This window comes from Drosophila subobscura, chromosome A (genome assembly GCF_008121235.1).
Source record: "Drosophila subobscura isolate 14011-0131.10 chromosome A, UCBerk_Dsub_1.0, whole genome shotgun sequence".
NCBI classification, from domain to species: Eukaryota; Metazoa; Arthropoda; class Insecta; order Diptera; family Drosophilidae; genus Drosophila; species Drosophila subobscura.
Window position 1 is genome coordinate 5,068,133 of NC_048530.1, and position 19,358 is coordinate 5,087,490.

The window sequence follows — 19,358 nt, forward strand, 5'->3', positions numbered from 1 at the left end:
AAGGGCACCCCCCACCGTCCTTAACTTCTCTTTGAATCATTTTTGGCATCATTTATTCATCGGATACGTTAGGATTGTTGCTTGTTTAGTTGCTGGCAGATGAAGTGAAGTGTGATGAGAGGTTAATGTGTGTTTTTATTGGTACTCGCTACTGCTACACGCTACAGCTACACGCTACTGCTTCACGCTACTGCTTCACGCTACTGCTACACGCTACTGCTACACGCCACTGCTACACGCTACTGTTACTCCACACCTTTCTAATCACTCGCTGACATGAGGAACCTTTCCATCAATCTTCCCAACTATTGAAAGGACTTTGCCAATGCAATAATGGAGCCAGACGTCTGTAGTATCTGTCAGAGTACACACACATACATATACATATATCGTTCGAGTATCGTTAGAATTCAAGTGTTAATGGGATGCACTTACCGATGCAAATGTGGACAGTGATGGCGAGAAGAACGGCACCGCCATGGTCGGGGCTCGCTGGGATCGTAGAATGAGGAGCAGAATAATGCGACGCTGCCTGGGTGCACACAATGTCCAGGGACAAGTGGCCGCCACACGAGAGAGCTCAACGCTCTGCAAGGATACTCGTCATTCGATCAATCAAACAATGATTTCGGGGGTCAACTCACACTTTCGGCCACCAGAGTGCCGCCGTAGCAGTAGACGAGCAGCTGGCTGAGTGCGGCCACCGTGTAGGCAACATAGAGCAGGGCGCCCAGGCTGCCATTGCCGACGGTCAACAGATTGCAGATGCTAAAACCGATGACCAATCCGGCGGACACAAAGTGCGCCAGCGTGATTGTCGCATAGCGTTTCCGGAAGAAACTTGTCAGCGCAAAGATAGCATTCTGTCGGATTATTATGTCACGCAGCTGGAGCTCCAGCAGGACACACTGCTTGGGCGTTAGCTTCAGGTATGCTTCAAGAAGAAACTGCATGGTTTGAGGGGAATACCGGTGTCAAGGGTGACATAAATTAATTGCATACCTTGGTAGGGTTGAAAGGTGGCGCGCATTTCCTCTTGGAGCGACTGAAAGAGGGACGAGATGTGGGCACAAAACTCAAAGTAGAAGCCATCGCAGCCGCCAAACATGAAGATGGTCACATAGCCCGTGTAGGCAATAAAGGCGTAGGTCAGTGGAAAGAACGGAGAGCGCAGCAGCACTTCTGGCATTCTGTTGATAAAAGGACCTGTTGAGAGAAGTGCCACCAATGACAGCATCACTCACGTCATATTGAACGGTGTGTTCCACAGTAGCTCCTGCTCGGGGTTACGCAAATACAGCACCAAGGCAATGAGCAGTGGCTTCAGGTTGTATGTGGTGCAGGTGAAGAAACCCGTGGACAGTGGCCAGAAATTGATGCGCGCCGCCATTACCGAATGCTCATGCATAATGGCTCGCTGTTGCCGTCTGTTTAGGCCCTCATCGAAGATCATATGGCGCAGTCGCAACCACATATTGGCCAGATCCCGGCGATAGCGCAGCATTAGCAGCATTTTCAGGAGCGTAACTGCTGACGTGCCGGCCGGACAGAGTGTCTCCAGTGCCATGGTGATTTGAGCCTTCTGCAGAAACGCAATGCCCGCGTGCAGCTCTGTGACGACGCCAATGAACAGGATCACAAAGTGAACGATGGCACGGGTGGGCAGATTCTCGCCTATCGGCCAGTAGCCCATGATCTCCAGACTGAGACGGGGCACGGCAAAGAAGTAAACCCTCAGCGGCTGATCGCGTCGCAGGAACCGCAGCCAGTGCCACATAATGCAACGATAATGGAGTGTCCTGCCTCAGGTGGGACTCTTTATATATCCACCCTATTGCCTCGTTCATCTTCTGGAAGGAGGAGTAAGCCTACTTAATTGACTTGTTATGACAGCAATTAGGGCAAAGTTCTTGCGAAAACTTTCGCTGGATAATAGTCCGCAAGTTTGAATTATTGATGGAACAGATACTGGGGATTGAAGACAGCAGACAGACATCTGACGGGCAGTCAGAAGTGGCTAAGAACGAGTCGCAATCAGAGCTAATGCATCAATTAGCGCCTGCCGCTAATTTCATTTGTCCAGTAATCAAAATACAAACAAATCAAGATTAATACATTTTTGGACTTGGACTCCTACAGAACACAAAAAACTCGTGCGTTTTCGTTAACTCTAATCTCTGGGGCCCAACTCTCACGCACCACATCAGGAGGCCACAGGAGCGGATTTCAGCCGAGTCGAGTTCCCATCGTTTGTTAATCATATGAAACATTCATTCAAAGAGGTGTTCATTCACACGTCGCTTAATTCCTAATTCCTTGCCTTAAATTCGTTGCCTTTGTGCCAATCGATTCCGCTCCTGTGCCACTTCTGATTGTGCCTGTCCATTGGAGTCATAAATCATGCAAACCCGTCTGGCATCGTACACGTGTGTGCTTCGGTTCGGTTCGGTTCGGTTTTATTCGATCGTTCGTTCGAGTATATTTCGTATATATTTTTCTTATATTTTGTGGGTCTTTTTTCTTCTTTTGTCAACGCCACAGACGGGTCTAAAGGCAATCGTTTTGCAGGCACACTCAGATTAGTAGCGCACGTTCCCTGGCACGGCCCCATGACGTCAGAGCAGTATTACCATATACATTTGTGCTACTCGCACTCGTGCGCATGACGGCGGGAGTCTCTCAGGTTTTTTTTTGATCGGGTTTTAATCGTTGATTTTTGGGGGTTGGCAGGAAGGCCGATCATGAGAACCGAGTGCCGGGTGCCTGATAAGGTTGATTGAAGTTCACTTCAATTTTGAATCTCTTCCAAATAGTTTTTTTTTTGCGTTGCTCCAGTCGAAGGGCAACAAATGATAATGCTGACGATGATCATCATAATGATGGTGATGAGTAAATTGCTTGATTCGTTGGGATTGGATTGCTTTGGATTTGGATGAACATCGTAATTGCAGTGCCAAGCACCGAGCAGCTTAGAGAGAGGTGCACCGAGTGAACCAACTGGCAAATTGAATCAACGGCAATTGTTCCACTATTTGCCCCTTTTTGTTTGTTGTCCATCCCCATTTATGCCCCATTTGTTTTCACATTTTGTAGTTTTATACACCCCACACACACACACACCCACGCATAGAGACAGACGCATAGAGACACGCAATACAATTACAAAGAAAATAAAAAGCGAGCATCATTTGGATACCCTTTGTGGTCGATTGTACTGAAAGCTTCTCCTTCTACAGCTTGGATTTTGCATGAAACATCTTTAGAGACTCTGTTCAGAGACTTTCTAAGAGTGTTTGCTAGCACTTTGTGCCCCTGGCTATGCTTCCTTCTTGGCTCTGCAAACATTTGCTCATAATTCAAATACCCCGTACTGCAGCGAGTACTCGCTCTTTCTCTCTCTCCCAAAAAAGGAAAGGGGGAACGTAGAGTGAGAGATCAACTCAATTGAGATGGCCTGACATTGTTTTTGATGAGCAGCAGCAGCAGCAGGAGGGGAGTAGGAGGGGGCGGCAGAGCAGCCTTAATTTTGGTGACTGGGAGCTTGGGCCTGTGATCACGCTGTTTCATGACGAAGCCAAACTGGGACCCAGAACAGTACGCAGCACCCCAGCACACAGCACACAGCACACCACCCATACAACAATAAAGTGCACATGACTCCGAGTATTAGATAAGTTTATTATGGAATAAATAAGCGTGCGGTGCCACAGAGCCGCCGCAGAGCCCGAAATGGAAACCGAAACACCGAAAGCGAAACAGAAACAGAAACAAGAACCCCAAAAGCGGACCAAAAGCGGTGCCCCGCTGCCGCTGGCTATAAAGAAGTGAAGCAATTCAGACAGTTTAAAGCATAAATTGTTTAATAGAGTTTATACGCCAATTGGGGGCATAAAGAGTAGAGTGTAGCATTTTTTTATAATTCACTTCGCTTGGGTTCGCTTCGGTTCGCTTTGTTTTTAGCTGCACAGACGCACGCAGAGTGCCACTCCCTCTCCTCCCTCCCCAGATAAGCCTCAAAAACTACTCATATTGCGTATACGCACGCTTGTCTGCACTCTTGGAGACATTCCAGCCAGCATTCCACCACACTCTCCTATCGGACGTAACATTGGGAAAGTTCAGGGTCGTCCAGGCCAAGACTTGGAAGTGAGTTTGCTTTTATGAGGGGCAGCCGATCGGCTGGCCATCGAACGGGGCAGGGTTATGCAACTTTATGGAGGCCAAGAAGGCCTAGGGGAAAACCCATGGAAGAACAGACGACTGTTTTAATACCCTAACAGAGCGCTCTAGCCAAAATGCAAGGCAAATAAATGAATGGCAAGACGGAAAGCTAATGCCAAATAGAAAACCATTTCTAGTGCCTAAATCTAGTTAGATTTCTTCAAGCTTAACATAAATCTATTGAAAAATAATCAAAGAAATACTCATACATATGTATCTATAGACCTTTAAAGACTGCAAAATTCCGCCCAAAGTCGTAGTGTAAAGTCACTTGCCGTTGGGTAATTATGAAAATCCAAGCGATAATGGCGATAGTCATCTCGAAAATGGCGCCAAACAAAGAGAAAGTGCTTAAATTAGGGGTTGATGGTTGATGATGTTGATGGTGGTGGCCCACAATGATTAATTGCCACTTGATGATCGCCAATTAAGCAGGCAAATTAATACGAACTTTCCGTACAGAACGGAACGAGCGATCCACTCTCGTCCACAAATGGAACGATCCACTGTGGAACGGCGCCGGCGATAACACGTCTCCGTCTGCACAGTCTCCCCCGCCAATCAATTAGTCACACAAACAAAATGGCCCAGTGTATGAGAAGGGGGTGCCGAGCTGCCTTCACCTACTTACGGTTAAGTCGGTTAACCCGTGCGCCGCCGCCTTGCGACCAGCACCACCGCCTGCTGTTGGCCCGCCTGCTGGCCCACTGCTTATCGAAGCCACGCGTCAATGGCTGCTTCTTCTTCCACACTCTTCTGGGTATTTCGTGGGCACTAATCTTGGCCCAAAGGCTTTATCGTCCGTGAGATCAAAGTTTGTGGTCAGACCAGCCAGGGGTTTATGGCCGATCGATCGGTTCCGCCGACGCCTAAGCCAATTTGAATGCAACAAAGACGCTGCTGGAACACAAAAAAAAATAATTCGCCTCGTTAAATGCGAGCAAAGACCGAAACGACAGGCGGCCGATGAACGACGTCACCAGACGCATGCGCAGTTCACGTGAACGGTCCGAGCACAAGACGTGCGACGGACGGACGGAGAAGCTGATCTCAGACGAGAGGCCTGAGACGACAAACGGTTTGTGGCGATAATAGGCATATGACACTCGCTTACCCTAATATTCTATGAACTGGTGAGAGGAGGAACACTGAGCAGTCGTTAAAGTAGCGTAAAGTAAACCAAACAAATAAATAAAAACATAAAAATTGTTTATAGATCAGCTTAGAGCTTGCAGAAATGATATGTAATTATAATACAATATTTTACCAAGAAGCAGTGAAAGAAACACTCGCTTCACGCACCTTGAATCATCTTAGATCCTAGAGAAATTTCATTACGAGCTTCATCTCTATGGCAGTTGAGATTTCATCTGAGCTGCTGGATGAACATTTCATTATTCTGGTAGTAATTGATCTTTCATGTTTCCTCAAATATATTCTTCAAAATGAAATAAAGATTTACAAACCATTGATCGATTATGCAGTAAGTGTCATACGGGCCTTAATCGAAAATTACTTCACGTTCGTCTGCTCTGTTTATTTTATGTACTGTCGAATGGTGGGGCAGGGGATCTGGGGCTGGGTAGGCATGTTTGTAGATGCCGATACATATGTTAATTGTGCATTTAAAATTGAAATAAAATGTTGCTTGTCGCAATTTATTTGGCCAACTTCCTCTCCCACTCCGCTGCTCCGCCAGACGGCCCACAGTTTGTCCGTGTGTCCGTCCGAACAGTCTTTCTTTATGTCTGTTTTTATTTGCGTTTAAATTTAGACCGGCTGCCGTCCTTACACCCAAAGGAAAAAGCTTTGGTCAAGCGACAATAAAGGTTCGTTCAACATGTGTGTGCTGCAATGGAAATATTAATCATATTTTTTGTTTTGTTCATCTCACAGCTTCTCCGTCTGTATGATATAATGTTTATTAATCATTGAAAAAATATAAACTAACTTCCATTAATCATCTGGAAATTTAAGTGCTTTTCGGTGAAGGGTTTCTTGGGGGAGTACCACTATATCTGACAAGCAGTTGCTATAAAATCATTTTTATCGCTAGTCTTTCCTTATTTTTAGACTTAGAACTTGTTTGGATTGCTTATAGACCTTCAGACAGACCTTCATCCAGTTAACTAACAACTCGAACAATAGCCCTTTTTCCCCCCTAAACAAATTTGCTTGCCAATCAACATTTTCACACCTCTAGGCCTCAAACACGACCAATATTTTCGGCTGGCTGTACGCCACTACGCATTGAGACGCAGCCGAGACGCCGACTACGCACTTGGCACGGACCCGGACCCCGGACAAGAGGAGTTCACGTGTGGCTTGAACCGTGAAATCGGTTGCCGGAAAGCCATTAAAAGGGAAATACTCGTACACGTACCCGTACAGGAGGGTCACTCGCACATCTTTGATTGCTGAGATACGAACATTTATGTATGTTTGTCTGGACAATGTCAGATTTGTTCACGTTCTACCCTATAGTATTTCTATATTTACATTTTGTTGGGCTTTGTATTCGTGTGTGCCATGGCTTGAACTGGACGCCAAATGCTCGCAATAATAAAATGTGAGAATCTTGAAAAGGTAATTAGCACATATGCTCCGCTCCGTGTTTGTTTTATACGCCATAAAAATAATCAAAAAATCGAGTCACACATCCGACTGCGACGAACATCTTTTTGTGTCGGGTTTGGAGTCGGGAGTCTCGTCTGGCGGCGCAGTGGGCACTGGGCCCGGACCTATAAAAGCAGATCAATCGCCGATGGATATGCGCAGTCAGTCTCCGCTAAGAAGTGCCCACTGTGCTCTCCCGTTCCAATTTCAGTTACAAATCTCCCGCTCTCCCTCACTCTCTCGAAGCTCAAAGGGAAGCTCAAGCTTACAGTCTGCAGCCTGCACCCTCCTGCAGCGGAACCACAGTCGCATCCTGCAATATTTAGTCAAGTGCAAGTGTCAAATTTCTATAAAACGCGAAGATAGTGCAAAGCTTTAATCAAATTTTAAACACTACGCTGTGTGGGATTAGAAAAGGAACAAAATGCATTCATCGTAAGTTGGAAAACGATAGCCGCTCATCTTTGCATCTAAAATTCATCGCTAAGGCACTTGCTTGGCAGCAAACATCAGCTTTGGCCTCGGCCTACGCCTCCGCCTCCGCCCTTGTCCCTGTCCCTGGCCTTGTCATCATCATTTCGAATATCATCTCCATCGCCACCGCCAGTGTCCCCGCTCATGTCGTCTCATGTGTTCTCGATCTGCCTGATAAGCGGATTGTAATTAATAACATTGCAAATGCATCAAACTGTAATATCCCGCTAGTCCATCCTCCCTTCCCTCCAACACCATACATCGTTCACGCATTAATCAAAAGTGAATCAAAAATAAAACAAGGCATTTGGCAAATGCGAACGCGAACTCGAGTCGAACGAACGAGACGAAGCGGCTACCGGAAGCAACCAGGAATCCAATTGTGAATCAGTAACAGTAACAGAGTGTGGGAGAGAGAGGGAGACGACCGACCCGACCCGACCGCACCGGACCGCAGTGACAATAGGAGGAGCGAGCGCGCGCGCGACAACCGCAGCGACAACTGCAAAAACGAACGGTTTCCCCCTTCTCATCCTTCTACAATCGCCGACGACGACTGCGCGACGTTGACTGCGACGCTAACACTGACGTCTAATCAGTGGGATTGGGTGGGGTGGGTGCGCACACGACACTGTCCAAGTCGTAATTAGCGCAAGGTGAGACATTTTTGTTTGCTCTTTAGCAACAATCCCTCTCTCCGTGTAATGCAAATTCTCACTCCCTCTTGTGACCAACTTCGGCCATGCAGTTCCTTGCACTCATCTATGTGAGAGCTGCTACCTACTTGGCCTCACCTTGCTTAAAATACACTTTGGACAGTGTCGATCATGCAGCGGGCGGCAGCCTAGAACAAGTGACGAACGCCGCACCGCCTCTGCTGCCGCTGCTGCTGCTGCTGCTGCTGGCAGCGACTACAACAGCTGTTGCTTTTGTTTTCAATGGCGCTGCTGCTGTTGTCGCTGCCGCAGCGCTTAGTTTGTTGTAAGTAGCATACTAGCAGAACAGAACAGCAGCAACAGCAACAACAACAAATACAAAAAAAACATTACTGTTGCTGGCGGCGTATTATATATTGTTTTTTTTTTTGTTTGTTGTTTGTCATTATAAATTGAGTTGGAATAACGCTTTCCAGCTTAGTCGTGTTCCAGTAACGCTTCCGCGCGCAACCTAACTAAAAAAGACACCACCACCCAACACCCACAACCAAGGACACTTGGGCATTTCCTAAGCACAAATAAAGTTCAGAGTGTGAGAAATCCAAAAGAAACAAAAACAGGTGCATATTCCCAAAAAGAAAACCCGGAGACAGGGCTCCAGATTCAACCAACCAACCAACCAACCAACCAACCAACCCACCAATTCGAAACGTGTGCCAATCGAATCTTGTTTTATATTTGATTCACTTTTTTTTTTTCCCGCAAACCACCACAATACCAATCCTCCAGTATGTCCGGTAGAATCCTGGAAGACTCGCCCAATGCGCGCATCAACAAGACCATTCTTGACCGCTACCTGTCGCTGCCGCTGGAGGATAACGTGGTCCAGGCCACCTATGTGTGGATTGATGGCACCGGCGAGGATCTGCGCTGCAAGGATCGCACCCTCGACTTTATCCCAACGAGTCCCAAGGGTAAGCTTACACACTCCATCCATCCGATGTTGGCTGGGGCATCCTCCAAATACTCAATCTCTCAGTTTTCCATCTCTAATCTTATCTGTTGTGGCCCATTGTGGGTAGGCCCAAAAACAATTGCAATGACAGTTCTGAGTACTGCTCAGTCGCGTCTGATTTATGGGCCATAATTCAGCAGTACCGATCCAATCCGAGCAGACCCATTCGCAATGCCAGCAGTTCCTCAGACTTTTTATGGCCAGGCCACAAATTGTTTTTGTCGAACAGTAATGGGCATTTAATGTGGATCGGAATGTGTGTGAGAATGGGTTATTAGCCAAGAGATCAACTTCTTGTGGAACTCCATGCCAGACGGCGACACTCGCTAATTTCCCTATAAATTAGGGTACCCCCAAAACACAGACAGATATATTCACACTTTTGTTCTATACACAAACTCGTGCCATTTACGGACTTTTATGGGTGCTATCCGATAAATTTTGATTATAAAAAAAACGCAAAAATTGGACACTGAACCGATTCGTTTGTTTCAGTTTTCCGTTTTTAACTTTCGTGTGCCGTTGATTTTTTATTTGATTTTCAATTTGCTTTTTATTGATCCTCCCTCTGCTGGGAACAGAACCAGAGTACTCGAAACTGTCGGTTAATTATATAATAGCCAATCCCCGTCCCCCGTCCCCTGCTCAGTGTGCGCTGCTGACCTTTGCCTTGGCACGGTTCTGGGCAGCATTTTGTTTGGCCCGTCCGTCCGTCTCGGAAGTACTTTACGACCAGTATTGGGGGGTTCTAAAAAAAGAAAATTTCACGACTCGCGTCTGATAATGCGATTTAGCTAGCGGTCGCACGAGGGCTTCATAAAACAAAACATTGCGACGGCTGTCTTGAAAGAGTTTTTCTTTAATTGATTGCGTTTTAACGTGCAATTACCGAGCCAGAGTCTTTAGTGCCTATGGCAGCCGTAAACTAATCAACTTTGGGGCAAGCACTCGCTCCTCGAACCCTCTTCCACTCAACTCAGACAGATAATACTCGCACGTAGAGTGTTTCCAAAAACCGCTCTACAAACTCGGAAGTCGCTTCCATCGCCCCAGTGGATCTCTTGTCATCTTAATTATTCCACTCGCACACGCTGCCCGGCTGGCCTGCACTTGAAAGCGCATAGAATGCCAAAGCAAAGACAAACAACTTCTGCTGCCTGCCCGCCAGCCCGCCAGCCTGCTGTTATTGCTATCAAAGTGACTTAATGCGCACAATTACTAATTAAGAATCTGTAGATACATCCACACAGATAGAAACACACAAGCACACGCCAAGTGCAGCGGACAAAGAGCATAGTGGAAACGAGAGAAAGAGAAAAACAAAACAGAAAAATCAGCTCAGTGAGACGCACTTGGCGACAGCACAGCACAGCACAGCGCGTGTGGGGGTGTGGGTGTGGAAGAAAGCGACACGCTGATGCTTAAGCACTGGCCAAACGGCGCAGCAGATGATCGGCATGGCAAGAGGAGGAATTCAACTGCCTCTTGCAGAGTTTAGACGGGTCTTAATGCCTCGGCCCTACCTCACCTGATGCGCTCGTCTACGTCTGCGCCAGACAGAGACACACAGAGATGCGACATCAATATGGTAATGTGTAAGCCAAGCATGCTCGAAAAAGGGAGAACTGTGTGCATAGAGTACGAGAGTTTCTCTCAGGGAGGGGACAAGTTGGGCAATGCAGTTGGGGAAGTTCGATTCTAATTGGGCAATTTTCAAACAATTTGAAACCAAATGACATTTAATCGGCTCTGCGTGCAGGTTTCAATGAAAAAACAATTTGATTTTGCATATAAAATTGCAGAAAAACCTTCGGAGAACCACTCTAAGCACGGCCCAACCTCACTCTATCAGCCCATTGGTCATCAAGTGGAATCAATAAAATGCATTAAAAAAACACTTGAACAAGAACAAACACCCAACCCTACCTCAATGGAGCCATACGCTTATAGTTAACAAATAATTAACAAAAACAATAGAAAGATCTTTGGTGGAAAGAGGGGGAAAGCCCCAAAATGGGATGAGCAAATGTTGTGGCAAAATAAGGGCAGAGCAAAGACTAATAGCTGTGGCACAGTGACACACTGTCGTCCTCTGTCTCTGTCTCTGTCTCGGTATCTGTCTATGAGCTACAGCTGTTTATCAATCGGAGTGCGCTCTACGAGCAGACGGACACTCACACACGCAGCCAGCGAGTGATGATGATGATGATGATGATGATGGAGGGACAGCAAGCGATGGGGTACTGGTTCTGGGACTGGGACTGAAACTGGGGTCGTTCCGAGTGATAGAGATAGAGAACTAACATGAGATACCAGATTGTAAATGAAAACGTTGCCCCAAGGTCACCCCCCGCCTGCTACAATTACTCTACCCCCCTCCGCTCTCTCACTCTCTGTCTCTCTTAGCGAGAATTTTGCATAAGTGAAATATTTTCATTAGCATTATTTAAATGCATTGAGAGATGGCTGTCAGGGGGTTGTGGCTACGGAAATTAACTATTTATTATAATAAACAACAGGCAAATGGAAAACAGGTTCCCAAAGCACCAGAACTAGTCGGCTCCCCCCGTAGCAATTTAATGGAAGCCCCCTTTTTGAGGGACACTTTCCACAGAATAAAACAAAAACAATGCCCAACAGAAGGGTAAAGCGGAGTGGCTTGCATTGTGCAATTTAATATGCGCACAATAATTATAGTATATTCCATACATATTATAATTTGGCAAGGGGGAAATCACAAACAGGCAACAGGCGAGGCACATTGTTATGGAATCATATCGTAGGTACTTTGGGACTTAAGAAACCAGATATCATTGTAGAATGACTCAATGAGAGAGGCATTAAATATTAATAGCAAATAGGGAAACCTTCAGCGCATTCTGATACAATTTCACAATGATCTGCACTCGATTGACAAATATCTTTGATGGCATAATTGATTGACTGTCTCTGCTCTGTCTTAAATGCATGAAACGTACTGTTCAGAGAAATGCATTTGCATTTGTAGCGTTTACAAACAGCATGAAAATGGCTGCAGCGCGTGCCGATTGTGTGGAAAATGAGAAATTGTTAGAGAGATGTGAAACCCAAGCCCAAAAGGCAGGGCCAATTGTCAGCCAATTACAATTAATTCGAGAATATTGCATGCCAAAGTGACTCTCAAGGTCAGCCCCCCGAGCCAACCCTTAACTAATACCCCAAAACCCCATCCAATTCAATCAATTAGAATTGCCTGTGTGGAACTATGATGGCAGCTCGTGCTATCAGGCCGAGGGCTCCAATTCGGACACCTATCTGTATCCGGTGGCCATCTACAAGGACCCCTTCCGCCGTGGCAACAACATTCTGGTGATGTGCGACACCTACAAGTTCGATGGCACACCCACCGAGACCAACAAGAGGAAGACCTGCTTGGAGGTGGCCAACAAGTGCCTCGATGAGGTGCCATGGTTTGGCATTGAGCAGGAGTACACCTTCCTGGACTTCGATGGCCATCCATTGGGTTGGCCCAAGAATGGTTTCCCCGGTCCCCAGGGTCCCTACTACTGCGGTGTGGGCGCCAATAAGGTAAGGGAATCGAATAAATTCCATAATTCAGAGCTCTAAGCTCCAACTTTGCTTCTTTGCTTTAGGTGTATGCCCGCGACATTGTGGATGCTCATTATCGTGCCTGTCTGTATGCTGGCGTCAAGGTGTCCGGCACCAATGCCGAGGTGATGCCCGCCCAATGGGAATTCCAGGTGGGGCCCTGTGTGGGCATCTCCATTGGCGATGACTTGTGGATGGCTCGCTTCCTGTTGCATCGCATCTCGGAGGAGTTTGGCGTGAGTGATCAGCCCACATGGCATAAAGGGCTGTGTCTGGACTCATGTGGAATTCTTTTTGTGACGATTGCAGATTGTGTCCACTTTGGACCCCAAGCCCATGCCTGGTGACTGGAACGGCGCTGGTGCCCACACCAATGTCTCCACCAAGGCCATGCGGGAGGATGGTGGCATTCGGGATATTGAGAAGGCCGTGGCCAAGCTGGCCAAGTGCCATGAGCGTCACATTCGCGCCTACGATCCCAAACAGGGACAGGACAATGCCCGTCGCCTGACCGGCAAGCACGAGACGAGCTCCATCAATGACTTTAGCGCTGGAGTGGCCAACCGCGGCTGCAGCATACGCATTCCCCGTGGCGTCAACGATGATGGCAAGGGCTATTTCGAGGATCGTCGCCCCAGCTCCAACTGCGATCCCTACTCCGTGGTGGAGGCCATCTTGCGGACCATCTGCCTGGACGAGTAAACGTGACAGGGTGGGCAAAGTCGCCATTTTATATCCATCTCTATGCAGCATTGTTTTGCTGCCCTGTTATTGATTTCTAATCTTGTTGTTAACCCATCGATCCACTGATCCATTGACCCGCACCTCTACCCGTACCCGTAACCGTACCCGAACCCGACACCACACCAACGCGGCAATCCGAACCGAGACGAACCGAACCAACATCGGAAGCGGACCCCGTCTCTCGGCGGTGGCGACAATATGTATACCTATCTACCGTTAGACATTAGTCATAGGCGCAATTCAATTTACCTAACGTATTTTCCCCACTGAAGTTCCTGAAGCTAAAGGGCAGGATCTAGAGACAGAATTACTCTCTCGCACTTCTAGCTAAGATTTTCCAATGCATTTTTTTTTTGTTTTTGTTTTTTTCTAGCTTCTGTTGTTAGGTTTTAGTGTGAGGATGTTTTTTTTTTTGTTTGTTGTTGAATGATTGACAAGTAGAGCAAGAATCCAAAAAGAAATACCCACCCCCTAGAAGAGAATGGTGAGAGACGAAAATATAAAGCTGTAGCATCAAATACACCCCCAGACCCCATCCTTATAATTGTTAATGATATTAATTTACATTTACGAGTAATCCTAAACTACATATACAACATACTCTCTAGTTAAGTAAATGCACTACAAAATAAACAAAAAAATATATTACAAAAATCTACACAAATTGCCGTTTCATTGAAGGGATCGATCCACCACACAGCTGTATACTCAGATGTTAAGCTGAAATGCAAATTGGAGTACTCCGTAGTCAGTCCTCCTTCCTAATGAGACGTTCAAACCTTGTTGAAGCGCTCAATGGGAGCGTGTCGAGAACAAATATTATCCCTTGTTTGCATTTAATTTAATTTAATTTGGTGTCAATTGACAGCTTATCGATGAATAGAGAAAGTTGCAAGTAAGTTATTAATGGACTATTATAATCACCTTGAAATAAAAGTTTGTTGTTTGATTTTAACATTTCTATAGAAAAGATTTCCCAAAGAAATTGCAATATATCAATAGATATTATAAACCTTATACCTTTGGTATTTCCAGTGCTTTGATATTTCCAATTGATTTCACAGGGCTCTGCATCCACATGGCTCACAGAACTGATGGGTGGCAGAGTATTAACCTATGTACATGGTAGCCTTTTGAAGCCCTACTGCATTTTCCACAAGCAAAATTATTCCATGCTGCTAAGTTTTCGTATAAATATTCCATTCAGTGCCCAACAGCACGTGCTACAAATATATGCACATATTGTAGATTAAACTGAAGTTCATTGAGAGATTCGTTAGCTGGCAGACAGTGCAGCCAGACCCCCACCGATAAGCAACAGAATTGCATCATCAAATTTCAGCACTACTTTTGTGTTGGTTTTTTTATTATTTTGCTTCTCACTTTTATTTATTTAAGACTAAAAGTTATAACTTTGATTTCGCTTCGTTTTACTGTTTTATTTTCGCTTGTCTTCTACACGATTTTTCATGTGTTTGGATTTTACATTTTCCGTTCGACTTCTGTTTGCATTTCCATCGGCTTATTGAAATAGTTATTTGTTGTATACATATGTACATATATGTATGTACATATGTAAATATGTTTATATAGGTAGTCTATAACTCTATTTGTTGCTGAATATTGTGGTTGCTACTTTGTTTCCATTCCGCTAATGATGATCAACAATGAACGAAATTATTTTTACAAGTGTAATACTTAATCGCAAATCAAAACTGAACATTGCCTCTGCTTGGCCGTACTTAATGAAAGCAGTTACTGATTTGTGTACTTACTTATGTATGTGTATTTGCCTTTAATACAATACTCGTGTATTCTGCCATGTGTAGTACTCATGTACTATATGCTAATTAATTGCATTCAACGGAATTGGGGGTTCAACACATCGCCTCGGGCTTGGTCTCTCGTCTCGTCTGGTCCCAGGTGTCATTGGCCACAGTCAGTCGAAATTGATAAACTGCAAAAGGCTTGAAACATTTATCAAATCAAACAGCAGACAGACGCCAAGCAGACAGTCAGGCAGAGGGTTCAACAACTCTCCACTCCGGCATGAGTCACAGTTAAGTGTGGGTCAATTGTTTGATTAGGCAATTCGCACTACCAAGCATTTAACCCATTGACCAGGCTATCTGTGTCTGTAGAGCAGTGTGTGTGGTCAATCAGTTAACACATCAGTTGCCCCAAGCCAAGTCTAGACTGTGGACAAACTTTGAACAGAACATACAATGTGCGCTGTCAAACAAATTCAACTGCTAGTCAGTCCATAATATTTATGTACATATGTATATCTGGAAACTATCATAGATGTCGTAGATAATCATTTGAGCCATCGCTTTCAATAAAATATAATTCGATTGGATTGGTGCACTGCCCAGCAATAATTATATTTATAAATATTTGAATTTTAAGCATCTTTAAAGTGATTATCTCTACTGATCAGCTATGATAGCTCTCCGAACTCCTCCTTTTCTGGAGTTGTACAGTTGCCACCAAAAATCAGCATTCAAATATTTCCACAATCTGATTCGATGTATTCCATGTTTAATTCAAAGCTTATCCGGGTTCAAAGAGCTTCTGGAAATAGAAAGTATCTCGCTAAGATATCAGTTTTTTATCACGGTGTTATCATTTTCAGGAATGGAGACTCCTGCGTTCGAGGCTTTTCTGTGTGTTAAGTAGAGTAAAGTAGGCGGTTCGAAATAATTTCACGCTCCCCTGTACGGAGCCCTTCTAGACAACTCAGCTCATCACAGTATTGACAACAGTAAGAACTTAAAAATATTTCTAATTTCCAAGTAATATTTTGTATTCCTATATTTTTGTGCAGTTCCTCGCAATGGAATTTATTCAAGATGAATTGTTTTTTGACACACTTCTGCTAGATCCGATTTTCAGAATGTTTCCACAAATTGTAAAATTGATTTATTACTATTTCCGACCGGTACCGGCATCACCTATTGATTATCTCGGTGATAACTTGCTCACGAAACCCCCCACTCTTTGGCCCTTTTTCTTGGCGTTGCTCCTGATGGGTCTCACTTGCACTGTTTTTAAGTTGGTCTATGGCCAGGAAATAATCAATTTGGGAATACGACTCCACGATTGGGATGTTCTGCGAGAACGGGAACATATCCAGTTGGAGCTGCAGGAGGACGAGATGGATGACCAGGAGGACCGCTTAAAATTTTCAACCGCTTAAGTAAATGAATCAAATATAATTTCATCTTTTTGTATTTTTGTTGCATCAAGACACTCCCAATAAAGTGAGCGTCAAGGTGCGAGATGAATTTGTTGCTGAGCGGTTCCAGTGTGTAATCCTAAGCCTAGCTGATATTAAATATTTGTATGACAAGGCAATAAACAACATCATTCGTGTCAAAACGTCATAACAAACTGTCAAACTATGTAACAAGGCAACGGATTCGAATACGTCACTACGAATAAATATGTAAACATAAACAACAAACGAGGGGGCAAGTAAAAAACAAAAGCGGCTTCTATTGAGAAACAACTGTAAGTCAAATGTTTTTGAACAGATAGAAGGGTACTTCTATTCTAGACCAATTATACAAACATTTCTGAGCAAGGGCGAACACGCGAAAGGTTTATGTCTTGGCTTACAGAAATGGTTAATGTCAGCGCTAAACGAAACGGTTCATGCCTACGCTGAAAGCACCGGCAGGTACATACATACATATGTATGTAGCTCTGGAGAAAGCTTTCGTTTACAGCTATGTATGTACTTGAATAGCAACGGAAACATAGAAAGAGAGAGAGAGAGTTTGGAATGATGAGTAGGAAACTAAAACTATAATATGGAAACTAAACGATATGCTACAATCGTCATAAAGGTCACAAAGACCTGTCTGATTTTGCCAAAGTACTTTGTTATTTTTTGGAGGGACCCGGTACTCGAAGAGTAAATAGGGTCAAAAATGTAACACCCAGGAGGAGACGTTTCCACTCGCTGCAACTGTTAACAGCGGCTCTTATGTTAGTGGTACTGGTGCTGTCACTGTTAATGTTCAAGAGCAGTGCTGCCAGCTCGTTGGAAAGAGGAACCTCTGTTGTTTAGTGCGCACGATCGACAGTCGCTTCCCGTCGAGTGTGTATCTGCTGGAAGTGGTGCAGCTCAGGAGCTAGGCTTGACCTGGATGCATCCTGGATGCAGCCTGGATGAGGGCGTTGCCCAAACGGAAATCGTCCAGTTTTGCTTCACGATGCACCACGCACGAAGCTACGCTCGGGCCGAAGGCTGAAACCAGTACAATGGGGGATCGCACTCCATAAAATATCCATGATTTTGGTTTTCTCGTATCTTTAAAATTTAATATGGCTATTTCAAATCGTCTATTAATGCGGATTACGGATTCCTTCAGGCCATGCAGCCCCTTCTGGCAAATATTTACAATTTATAAAAAACATCCAAAGTATGGACAATTCGAACCACTGTGCAGTGGGGCGGCCCCATGTGGCAACGCCACAGCAGCCATATGGGGTACTCTTTGCTTCGCGTAATGGAAATCCATTATTCCATTATGGATTCTTTCTCGGGCCGCGCCGCGAACAAGGAAGCAAGTGAAGCTAAATCTGTGAACACGTTAAGTTTCGTGCATAAAAATCAGTTTTGGGCATAGTCCATGACGGCAAATGAACAATAATCAAGTTAATTAGTTCAATGAACGCTGGAAAGTGAAAGAAATTGCTAGTTTTAATGGCCAGACAGACTTATGAATAAACGTCTGCGTCACGCTGTGTCACGGCATTGCCAGCAGCAAAAAAAACGTGACAAGAGCCGAGGAAAAAACACCCATTTCGCAGGCAATGGCAATTGAATGAGCGAAGCCTCAAATGAAGGCGAAGAAAACTGCTCAAGTGCGAAGAAAAGGCCCTGACCCGAGCCAGCTGCAACTGCACACAAAGAGGTAGTGGATGGGGGATCGGGTCCGGTCCGGTCCGGTCCGGTCCAGGTCGTTCCGTCGCCTAAAATAGGCCTCGAACGACGAACCCCTGGGAACACAAGCCGACGACCGAAACACCCGGCTTAGGGGTTGGGATCCGAAGCGAATGTGCACCTACCTACCTGGCCCAACAATGGCGTGGCGTGGCATGGCCTAGGAGACCGAGGCTACCAGCCCGAGTCCATCAACGAGTCGTTCATCAGTCGATTAAGTGCTCTAGCCAGCGACATGGCGTACCGGAGAATTGGCAGGGAAACGATTGTAAGGAATTTTCCAGACCAGACACCAAATACAGAAAAGTGAAAAGTTTCTTTATCTTTTTTTTCCAGTGACCTCCGACTGACTGAGAGGACCAGTGTTTTTTTTTCAATGGAAACCAGTGAAATTCGTGTATAATGAGAAGAAAGAGAGAGAGAGAGAGAGAGAGAGAGAGTTCTTATTTTAAAGTGAGGATGGGATTCAGTGAGCTTAGTGAAACCGTACCAGCAGGAGACCCACGCCACGGGACGAGCTGTGACGCCCGACAGTGGAGCTTTCCAGGCCCCCATCCTAGATCTTTCGTGTTGCTGGTGCTGCAATATTCACATATGAGCATGGCCAGAATCATCCACGCACTAGCATCAAACCCCATTCCATGAAACGATAAAGCAAGCAAGAAAACGCCTAAGCGAAAAGGAGGAGGCCATGGCCCTGGGTCTCTGGCGCCCATCCCTGGTGGCGCCCAATACAGCGGCGTCCTCGGGCGACTCGAAGTTGCGGGCGCGGCAGGAGTCGAAGTGCAGCGGCATGTGTGGTGCGCACCGGCGGTGCGACGGCTGGTCAGCGCTGCCTTATAACGGAATGCTTGCAACTGCTCGGCTGGCCCCACAGAAACGAAGAGCGCCGCTGGCGATGGAAGAGTTTGACCGGCGCGAGCGAGAGGCAAATAAAATGCATGGCAAGCGTTCACTTGGTGCCACACGGGAGACACGCGAGCACGGTGCGGGAAAAAGCGTAACCACATACTTCTACCGAGCCGTGCGAGCACTCGTGTGGCACTACATGAAAGCGAAAAGGATAGCAATATGTGGTAGGGACCAAGAG

General features: G+C 45.7%; 2 protein-coding genes across 3 annotated transcripts; one reads left to right on the forward strand and one right to left on the reverse strand.

Annotated features, from left to right (window-relative positions):
* Positions 1-117: 117 nt before the first annotated feature.
* Positions 118-5,422, reverse strand: LOC117903442 (odorant receptor 10a). Of its 2 annotated transcripts, XM_034815473.1 has the most exons (7): positions 5,336-5,422; positions 4,853-5,118; positions 1,245-1,850; positions 1,003-1,190; positions 645-934; positions 436-588; positions 118-356 (listed from the first exon to the last, which is right to left on the reverse strand). In XM_034815473.1, exons 3-7 carry the CDS (start codon positions 1,775-1,777, stop codon positions 306-308), a joined length of 1,215 nt encoding a protein of 404 aa, XP_034671364.1. In that variant the 5' UTR covers positions 1,778-1,850; positions 4,853-5,118; positions 5,336-5,422; the 3' UTR covers positions 118-305. The 2 variants fall into 2 exon arrangements, with proteins under 2 accessions (XP_034671364.1, XP_034671365.1); XM_034815474.1 differs by lacking the exon at positions 5,336-5,422 and having other exon boundaries at positions 4,853-5,292.
* A 3,007-nt stretch (positions 5,423-8,429) lies between these two features.
* On the forward strand, positions 8,430-13,969 carry LOC117903443 (glutamine synthetase 2 cytoplasmic). Its single transcript, XM_034815475.1, has 5 exons — positions 8,430-8,587; positions 8,757-8,941; positions 12,209-12,549; positions 12,615-12,806; positions 12,880-13,969. The coding sequence occupies exons 2-5, from the start codon at positions 8,758-8,760 to the stop codon at positions 13,270-13,272; spliced, it is 1,110 nt and encodes a 369-aa protein (XP_034671366.1). The 5' UTR covers positions 8,430-8,587; position 8,757; the 3' UTR covers positions 13,273-13,969.
* The last annotated feature ends 5,389 nt before the right edge of the window (positions 13,970-19,358 follow it).

Bases quoted from the DNA above. Each gene is read 5' to 3' on its own strand.
- LOC117903442 (XM_034815473.1), bottom strand. From the start codon at position 1,777: ATGTGGCACTGGCTGCGGTTCCTGCGACGCGATCAGCCGCTGAGGGTT. The intron at 589-644 runs GTGAGTTGACCC...GTATCCTTGCAG, and splicing joins GCACTCTGGTGGCCGAAAGT to AGCGTTGAGCTCTCTCGTGT. The intron at 357-435 runs GTAAGTGCATCC...GTACTCTGACAG, and splicing joins CACTGTCCACATTTGCATCG to ATACTACAGACGTCTGGCTC.
- LOC117903443 (XM_034815475.1), top strand. From the start codon at position 8,758: ATGTCCGGTAGAATCCTGGAAGACTCGCCCAATGCGCGCATCAACAAG. The intron at 8,942-12,208 runs GTAAGCTTACAC...TCAATCAATTAG, and splicing joins TATCCCAACGAGTCCCAAGG to AATTGCCTGTGTGGAACTAT. The intron at 12,550-12,614 runs GTAAGGGAATCG...TCTTTGCTTTAG, and splicing joins GCGGTGTGGGCGCCAATAAG to GTGTATGCCCGCGACATTGT.